This window comes from Syngnathus scovelli, chromosome 4 (assembly GCF_024217435.2).
Source record: "Syngnathus scovelli strain Florida chromosome 4, RoL_Ssco_1.2, whole genome shotgun sequence".
Lineage (NCBI taxonomy): Eukaryota > Metazoa > Chordata > Actinopteri > Syngnathiformes > Syngnathidae > Syngnathus > Syngnathus scovelli.
In genome coordinates this window covers 13,683,948-13,693,758 of record NC_090850.1, presented here as the reverse complement: position 1 = coordinate 13,693,758, position 9,811 = coordinate 13,683,948, and the positions used below count along the sequence as shown (strand labels likewise).

The window sequence follows — 9,811 nt, the reverse complement described above, 5'->3', positions numbered from 1 at the left end:
CCCTTGTGGTCATTCTTGTGTCTGGTGAATAAACCCTTGAGTGCACTGATTCAGTAAAAAAACTTTACTACTGTATACGCTGTGTCTTAGACATTGTAATACAAACACAAACCACAATTTTGGGTTATTAAGAAAAAAAAATGCTACCCTTGGATTCCGGACCATCTTGGAAATTTTATGTAAAGTGATACTGTATCAAAGGTCAGTTATCACCATTTGAGCAATTAATAATATGGAAAATTGAAAATAAATGCTCCAACAGCTTTTCACATTTGATGTACATGTTTTTTAATCAAACATTTAAGCACACAAGCAAAAAAGTTTTCTTCCTTTATTGAACATTGTTTTTACAAGTTTCAAGCTTTGCACTAAAAGATTGAGAGCGTGCCAGCCCGTGTGCTGCTTTAATGTTTAGTCTGCGATAAGAGCGTCACAGCACATGACATCCAGCCAATGACAGAACACTTCCAGTTACACTGTTAACACGTTGAGTTCGGGTGACAAGTGATGATTACCCTCCTGTCCCCTTATGACCAAATCTTCTCTGTAAAAAGCACACATTGTAGTCATCAGGCCACCTGGGAACATGTCAAATCCAAACAAAATGATTTGTGAACGGAAACATTGATACCACAAGAGTGCTCAGCCAAACCCAACAAATGAGGGTACAACATTGTAAAGTAAAGTATTTAATGAATATATAGCAAACACAAATAAATTGCTTTGGTCAAGTAAAAAAAAAAAAATAATAATAATAATCAAAGCAGTCCACCAGGTTCTTGGCTCTCTAAGGCTGCGAAGGAGGTGTCAAGGCAATATGGTTATGGTGCCTCCCTTATGGTGCACTCCATGCTGCAGCATGCTGGGAGGCGGACGAGAAGGACAGGAGTGGGGTCCGAGGGCTCCTCACACGGCAGGCGGCGGTCCCTCAGGGTCGGGCTCGTTGCTGTAGTTGTTGCTGTAAGGGTGGCCTCCAGGCGGGTGGTTGGGCAGGATGTCCAGCTCGTCCACCTGGGGACCCGGGTGCAGGACCACCAGTTGGTCCTGGGGGATGTCGGCCGCTGCCGCCGCCAGGTTAGTGATGGATTTGGATTTGACGCACTGGAAGTCCACGTGGCGGCTCTTGCCCTCCTCCTTCTCCCACGACATGCGGATGAAGGGCCTCTGGACGTAGTTGTAGATGACCTCTGGACGACCTCCAGGACGCTTCTTCACCTTCTCCTTGTATGTGGGGTAACCTGCACACCAATATGTATACCAACATGTTGACTTCAGCTGATTAACACATTATTATGGTGGTGTCGATTTAAAACCAGGTTTTGCCAAACGTTTTCATCTAAAATTACTAATCCCAAAATTGGCGGCAAAAATGAATAACACAATGAAATATAACCAAAAATTTGGGAATCAAAAATCTAACTGCTGGGAAACTGTTGGCTGGAAATGTTTGCTTGCATGAAAATTTTGCATATTAAATCCCTTTTAAAATGATGTTAAAAAATGTAAAGAAAGACTCAGTACTTTGTTTGGGAGAGAAAAGGTTAAGGATTTACCTTCAATGCCCAGTCGTATTTTCTTCAAGCCTCTCTCCTTTAAAACGGACTTAGCCACATCTCTGTTCTCGATGTACTTGAAGAATCGGTACAATTTTGTGCTGTATATGACTGTAAGGAGATTTTGGTTAGTTTTGATTTTGATTTACTTAGTCATGCAGCACACGCACTCACTTTGAGAGTATTCTTCTCCCATCTGCGGCGGGTACTCTTCGTCCCAGTCCACCACGTCGTCGTCAGTGAGGACCACAATGTGGCACTCGCGCTCCCCGCTCTGAGCGCTCGCCACCATCAGAGGTAGAACCATTTCTTCCAGGTAGAACTCAAACTGTCGTCGGGCGCCGTCGTTGGACAGCTCGTGCATCAGGGCACCTGAGGACGAGTCATGTCTTAAACTCTTGTGATAGGTGCATTAAAAGGGGAAATAGAGCACTGACATTTTATTGATTTTACAAAAAATGTCCCCAAGACAAGGTGTCTGATTTCCTCAATGGAAAAAGCACTCACTGAGGTCTCTGCATTTGATGGTGCTGTAGTCAAAAGAGATGCATAGATAGTCGCACGCCTCCCGCAACTCAGGGATGGAGATTCCATCAGGACAACGGATTAGCCCCGATTTGTAGTAATCCTGTCAAATAGACCCAAAACACGCAGTCAAGTCAATGTGAAATGCAACATCGGCGAGCCAATTTCAGTTCAGAATGAGTCCACGTCAATATTTGGATCCCCCGAACCTTTCCACCCCTGCAGTAGGGAAAAAAAAAAAAAAAGAATGTTGATGAGCTGGAAACTCAAACTGTCAGACTAATCATTAGCTACTTTACTTCCTGGTTCTCTTGTGGCCAAATCAAACATTCCTCCCTCTCCCTCCACCACATATTTACTTGTTGACTGCCTTGCAAGTCATCATGAATAACAATTTTTGGCACCAACCAAAATCATAGAGATGAGACAACCTCGAATTCAACCGATTGGAAACATAACCCTTCACACAAGTGTAACGACGGGACCTAAAAGTGGATTGCGAACCCGTTATTTGGAAAAGTTGAGCAATGACAGTGGGACAAGAAGGAATGCTCCTTCATCATACTTACCACTTTCCTTTTATATAAACGACATGGAAATGCTGTAATAAAAACGTGACTAAAGCGTTAGCTTAGGTTAGTGATGGACACCAGTGTTGAAATTTGGGCTAGGTGCATTTCAACCATGTAAGCATAGAAGAATAATAAGGAAGTGACGACTGGACAAAGTTACTAACCAGAATTGCACGGAAAACCGTTGAGCTGATTCCTTCGGCCACTTCAAACTCTCCCTTCTCATTGGGCCGTGTAAAATTGTGCTCTCGTCCCGATCCGAACATTCTGAAAGAGAGCAACTTTGGTTACGTTGCGACATTAAAGCAATCAGTCACCAATCGGTAAGCATGTGCCGTACCTGCCCAGCATGGTGTTGGGTTGCGCAGTAAAGATGGAAGGGTCGACCACAAAGCGCGTGTTGTCCACAATAAGCGTAACTCTCTCGGACGTCCGCACGTTTCGGCTGCAGACGGGGGCGCCAGACACTCCCTCTTTGGGGTTCTCGTACACAAACACCATTTCTCCCACTGCCAAACTTTTGAAAGTTCCCTCGGTGCTGGACAGGCTGCTGTTGCGGCTGCTCACCACCCCGCTGCTGCTAGAGCCGCTGGGAGAGACCCTCTGCGGCCGGGGGCTGCCGGGCCTCGACGATGGCCCGCCATCACGCTCGCGTTCTACAAGCACATGTCAAGATTTTCATACAAAAGGCTACTTCCTAAATTTGAATATTCATAGTGTTTCCTGGTACCCATATTGAGTTTAACAAGTGTGCTCTTGCAGCTCATAGCATTTCACTGAAGAAATCTTTGAGTGTTTTTTTTTTTTTTTTTTTTTTTGTCTACCCACGCCCAAAAACATAAATGCCATAACAACCGATGGCGGTTGGATGACGCTAAACGCAATAAAGTTTCCTCGCACAGTAACGACGAGGGAAACAAAACAGCTCGAAACTTCCCATTCCCTACAAACACAAATGTTGACTAAGGAGAAAATAACAAAGAAGTACAGCGCAAACGACTTCCGTGTAAAAGAAATTCAAAGATGAGGTCATGGCCACATAAAAAATGACATCAATGAGGCTACGTCATGGGCCTCAAGCACTTATCAAGTTTCCCACCAGATTTCTCTTCTCGAAGAGAACGCCACACATGTCATTGCATGGCTCCAATACACATAACAACATAAAAGTGGTCCGACACTACTACACGGATACTTCACCAGCCGTCCGGGTAGGAACCAGTGTGGAGATACTTTAAGGTAAAAACTGATCATAGCAATTTTAACTGATTGCAAATTGACGCAAACACACGGCGAGGTGCAACAGTGGGATGAGCGTTACAAAAACATTCAAATGGATGACAAGTTGTTCCTTCAAAAATATTATATCTTAGAATGAAACCTATGCCATTTTCACTTAAAGTTTTATGTTCCTGACAGGAAAAGTTTACCATCACAATTTCAATGGCATTAAGTATGGGCACTTGGTATCACTGAGTACTCATATGTGAGTACTTTTAATTGGTTTAAAAAAAAAAAAAGACACATTCCGTATTTCATAGAATAGCATATGTGTAAATAAAATTTGCTGGCATCAAAAGCCCTCTGTCTTGTTTTTGTTGTTTCAGAGTTTGAGGTGTCACAAAAGGAAAAAAACGCTTGACCTTTACTTGGTTTATGGTCAGATCTAGAACATGCTCTACTGCGGAGCCTCCAATTATTATTTTCCTGTCATCCAGGGCTTTGTAACTATCATGTGGCATCCATCGTATAGCATTAGCGAAAGCAGAAAAACTCTCAATTGGTGAGATTTTTGGCAAACGGTGCGGACGGGCAGAAAAAAAAAAGTGCAAATATAAATGTATGAAAAGTGACCAGCAAATACATTGTCCTTGTGAGCGGCAAGTTGCTTTCAGCTGCCACCAAGGGCCGTATACCCACCCCCCCCACTGAGGTCCTTCTCTTCTTTCCCTTACAACTCACCGCTGTTGTGTTGGCGGGTGGGCGAGGTGAGGTTGCGAATGCAGGGTGTGAGCTGCCCTTCTCTCTCGTGCGAGGAATCCCTGGAGCGATCACTGGAGCGGCGGCGGTCACGTGAGCGGTCGCAGCCCCCGCTGGCACCATGCAGGCTCATCTTCCTCAGTTGGGGCTCCACTCGAGATGCTCGACTGCTGTGGCAGAAAAGATGATTCAATCCCATTTATATGAACAACAGGGCATTTTATTTCATTGCGGGAGAGCGGCTACGACCACACAAGCAAGGCCCCCAGTTCGTATTCATCTCGAGCTAGCGAGTACGAATGCAACATCCCGGTCTGCAAAGTGTTGTGATTCAAGTATGACTAACGCACACAGAATGCAGTCAGACTGCATTAACAGATAAGAAGCAATGCCCAAGCAAAGTCAACAACACACCTGCCCAACTAAAATTAACCTGTGAAATTAGATGCCTCAAAAGTCATACAACTTGAGAGTTCAACCAAAATTTAAGGGGAAGAAAATCCACCCAGAAAGTTCAAACTGCATCAAGAGGGACTTTGTGTTTGTTTTCCCACTTAATCTTAGAAAGAGCTGCAGGTGACGACGACAAGACAGTGACGTTCTCTTTACAGAGGTTAGGTTGGAAAGAATCAGAAATGATCTTATCAGAGGGACAACAATGGTTAGAGATGTATTGGAGACAAAGTTGGACAGACCAGATTTGGATGGTTTGGACACATCCAGCGGACATATTCATTGAAGGATGATTCAAGCAGAATTCACAAGGAATTTATATGTAAAGAGGCAAGACATGAGAGCATTTGTTTCCCGAGAGGACGCCACAGAATACATACTTCGATGGAGAAGGACGACAATGACTGCGGGGAAGCCTAAATGGACATGACAAACGGACATTACAGGGGTTAATCTCCCATGACACTTGACAAAAAATGATTTAAAACATTTCCAGAAAGCTTTTAAGCTACGTGGATTCAGAACAAATGAATTCCCTTCAAATTCTTCTTTACAGGCGATAATAAGGTCCAATCAGATTACATTGTTGTACTTGCAATCCCATATGGACGTATTTTGCTTCTTCGCTAATCAAGCACAATGAATTAGGGCTTCACTTGTCCGTTGTTCACCTTTGCTTAGCTCACCTCGAATGCTTGCACAGTTTACGAGGTCGGCTCGTCGCTTTCCGTTCCCAGTTTTCGTTGTCACTGGAATTACTGTCATATGACTGCAGAAGCGTTGCCATCACCCGTACAGGGGGAAGTCCGCTCCGGAAGTGTCACTCAACATATTCACGTTGTCGGCAGCTGGATCCGCTGATCAAAACTCTACACAAAATCCACCGCTAGCTGTCAGCACTTGTTTCGACAGAGTTCACCAATGACGTGATTTTAGAAAAAAAAATATTCCCATTACTGACCTAATGTCTGGCATTTAAGCAGAATGAAATAGCAGTCGGTCATCAGACTATATAAGGAACATTACTATGAGCATTGGCTTAGTTTCCTGCGTTAGCGCTCCTACACAGCTAGCATTAGCGGCCGTGTTACAAGCATCAGATTTTTCTTTTTCAGACACAATTTATGGAATATTGACCGGCCCAGCACTGCAGTTATATACAGCCTATGAGAGTACCGTAAAATATAAATATAGTTACCGAATTGGCGTAAATCTCCGCCGGAGTGTAATCCCGACAGCAAGTCAGCTAGCCAGCTTTCTTTCAAAATAGTCATGTAGCTGACGTCACGTGACGCTATGACGGAAATTACGTCGAATTTCAAAATTTAAAAAAAAAACAAAAAACTTGAGTGCTCGTGAAGTCTTTTGTATTTCAAAACACACAAGTATTCAAAATCAACTCTCAAAATATAATTTCTTTCATTCTAAAATAATGCTTGCCAAGTCTCGCGATATGTCTCGACGTTTTTCATTTTGCCTTAAAATAATCCAAATTTGTGAAAATTATATTAATACAATTAAATTAATCCAGTCTTGCAATTGTTCCAAGAGTCTCGCTGTTTTACTGGAAATGGAACGACAGTCGGTTACTGTGAAATACACATGCATGCGTCATTTACCAGGATTCAGATGATATAAATTCATGTTCATATCTTAAATGTACATACATCATCATATTAGCTTTTAAATAAATTGAAGTATAAAATGTTCAAGGGTCGAAAAGTTCACGATTATTTGTGCCTTCACTTTTTTTTTCTTCAAATACTGTACGGCTACGGCAGGGGTCACTAACTTACTTGAAACGCAGATGCATACTGCTGAAATAACAAATTGTACCTCAATTTACCTCTATAATTAAATGTTATTGATGATATTCATTTGTGTGAAGACACTGACATTGCACACAATTATCAAAAATGATTTAAAAAAGGTAGAAAACGAAAAAATCAATGAGTAACACTTTGTTTATCAGCATGTGTTTGCATTTTTAAACAATAATTTCTGCAAAATTCCACAGAAATTTTGAGTTTTGTATGTATTACTATCCAAATGCACACACATCAGCACATTGGATATTAGCTGTACTTCATGCCCGAGTAAAGTGTATTTGCACTTCCAATTAAACAAAAAGTATAACATTACTGAAAGTCAATGATCATCTAACCCATCCATCCATCCATCCATCCATCCATCCATTTTCTGAACCGCTTAGTCCCCACGGGGGTCGCGGGCGTGCTGGAGCCTATCCCAGCCGTCATCGGGCAGTAGGCGGGGGACACCCTGAACTGGTTGCCAGCCAATCGCAGGGCACACAGAGACAGACAACCAATCGCACTCACACTTGGTCCGTTGAATTCATTTAGAGTTTCAATACTTTAAATTATGTTGCTTGGCAACAGAATAAAAACAACTAATTAAGTAACACCAAAATAAGTGTTTTTTGTCACTGAAAGAATAAAGACAATACATGAAAGTTCACCCATATTAATAAATACAAAAACGTATGAATTTAATAAATTAATAAATAAAAACAGACAGCAAATGCTCAGTAGAGAGTAATGGTCAATTCAGTATTCCCACAAGAACCTCTTTTGGGAGTATATTTTGGGTTGTCCATGCTGAGGGTCAGCACTGGTAACAATAATGTCATTTAACCTTCCCTGGAGCCATTCTTGTCTGTTTCCCACTTGTTTGTGCTCCTGCACATTGTGCATTAACTGTACCTCGCTGATGGTTCTCTTTCTGAAGACAAAAAAAAAAAAAAACATCATAGTCACTGTGAGGAAAATATGATTAATGAGAATTGAGTGACTTTTTCACTATATCCTTGACTGCAAAAGACAGTCATGATATTCCACACATTGGAACAGAATTTACCTCATCGGTTTCGCATCTGTGCGCAAACTTGAAAAGAGGAGTATTAAAATGGTTGTTTCAAAGCAGCGTAGCACAAACATGCTGATGATGAGCTGAAAATAAATCAGATATTGGGTTAAGAATAGTTTTTTTTAACTATATTGGAATAAAATAATTCTGGATGATTTCAGTCAAACAACACGGTTTCTAAAGGGGGAAAAAACCTGTCAAGCCAATATCTTACCAGGGTTGTCCTTATATCCAGAAAATGGCTTTTGATTTTTTGTTGTTGTTGTTGTGCTCGGCCTACAAATACATGGACAGAGGTCTTGGTGGTGGGAGTGGATGTCTGGCCTTTATATACACATGGACAAGCCCTCCCCTGGTCATCAATGGACAATTTCACAGTTGATGTCACTTCATCATTGATGGGGACAAGGCAGGCATCCGTCCTCGTGACACGGTCGCTCACTATCAACTCAGCTTTCGACACCTGCGCCACGTGCCAGCTTTTGCTTTAACTCCAGTTTCACCGTTCATTTGAAATAATGCTCCTCATTAGGACATCAAATACTTAGCGGAATACATTCAGTGGCCTGTGGCGTATGTGTACTGTTAATGCCATACTCTGGTCAAGAAGTATACTCTCTGAAATGACAACAACTGTCACTTGAATTTATTAGCAGCACAATTTATTCCGTGGTTACTTCATTCTGCATACTCTACGCATGTAAAGGTCATGACAGGGGTGAAAGAACAGGCGAGTCAGACAATCCACTGTGACTAATCCGCTAGTAACTCACTTCACCTAACCCTTTACAGGGCACTCAAAATTGTAACCCTGGAACGTTGTTGTAGTACACTATGAGACTCCAGGAACAACACGTTCATCAGTAATATGTTTAGTACGATATGCTAGAATGTATATTTTTCAATCATACGGATAAACACATTTTGTCTTGTGATGCTGCTTGGTTTCAAATTTCAGAATGTTTTCGTCAATAGGAAATTTCAAATAATGTAATTTGAATAACAGTGAACCCCAGTATATTTGTGTAAATTCACAATCTATAATGTATTTTATGAAATAATACAGTTAAAATAAATACCAGTTTTTGACTCATATTTTTGTTTCAATTCAATGGACATTGTGCTGCTCCTTCTGTTGTGAATGAGGGGGGGCTTCTGAAAAGGATTTGGGAGGCACAAGGATTCCGACTGATTTGTGAGAATTTACTATTTTATCTCTTTATGTATGTGTTTAGGATGAAATATTCATATTCAAATGTATGATAAATGATAATAATTTAATTGAACATAATATAACACTGCGGCAAATTCGAATTAGATTCAAAATTATATTCAAGCACATGAGCATCATTGAGTTTAAAACTTTTATAAGAGTGATCTAGTCAAGCAAGACTGACACCAATGCTTTTTGTCAGACCGCCTCTGGTGTTTTGCATTGTTTATTAGCATTATGGCTTTAGTATCTACAGCAAAGCGGCATGGTTGTTTTAATTATACAATGTGTAATTCATTTTGCTTTATGTATAATTTGACAAGTGTCGGTCGTGACATTAATTTGTTCTGAGGTGCAGGGTTCGATTCGGGCTCGAGCCTTCCTGTGTGGATTTTGCATGTTCTTCCCGTGCCTGCGTGGGGGGCCCTCCAAGTACTCTGGCTTCCTCCCACATTCCAAAAACATGCATGGTAGACTGATCGACCACTCCAAAATCTACTTGAAGTGCGGTTCATTTATCATACATTACAATACATAATAACGAGTTTTCAGAGGCCATTAAAAAAGTAGGTTGAGAAGCACTGCAGTTTAATGCAAGGTCTTAAAAATAAGATATTCCTTTATTTGCC

General features: G+C 41.4%; 1 protein-coding gene across 7 annotated transcripts; it reads right to left on the bottom strand.

Moving 5' to 3' along the window:
* Positions 1–317: 317 nt before the first annotated feature.
* btbd10b (BTB (POZ) domain containing 10b) lies at positions 318–6,437 on the bottom strand. Of its 7 annotated transcripts, none has more exons than XM_049718354.2 (10): positions 6,282–6,437; positions 5,770–5,952; positions 5,464–5,499; positions 4,613–4,800; positions 2,991–3,306; positions 2,815–2,917; positions 2,061–2,181; positions 1,728–1,925; positions 1,554–1,664; positions 318–1,238 (listed from the first exon to the last, which is right to left on the bottom strand). In XM_049718354.2, exons 2-10 carry the CDS (start codon positions 5,868–5,870, stop codon positions 907–909), a joined length of 1,506 nt encoding a protein of 501 aa, XP_049574311.1. In that variant the 5' UTR covers positions 5,871–5,952; positions 6,282–6,437; the 3' UTR covers positions 318–906. The 7 variants fall into 7 exon arrangements, with proteins under 7 accessions (XP_049574311.1, XP_049574312.1, XP_049574314.1 ...); XM_049718355.2 differs by having other exon boundaries at positions 4,613–4,797; XM_049718357.2 differs by lacking the exon at positions 5,464–5,499.
* Between the last annotated feature and the right edge of the window lie 3,374 nt (positions 6,438–9,811).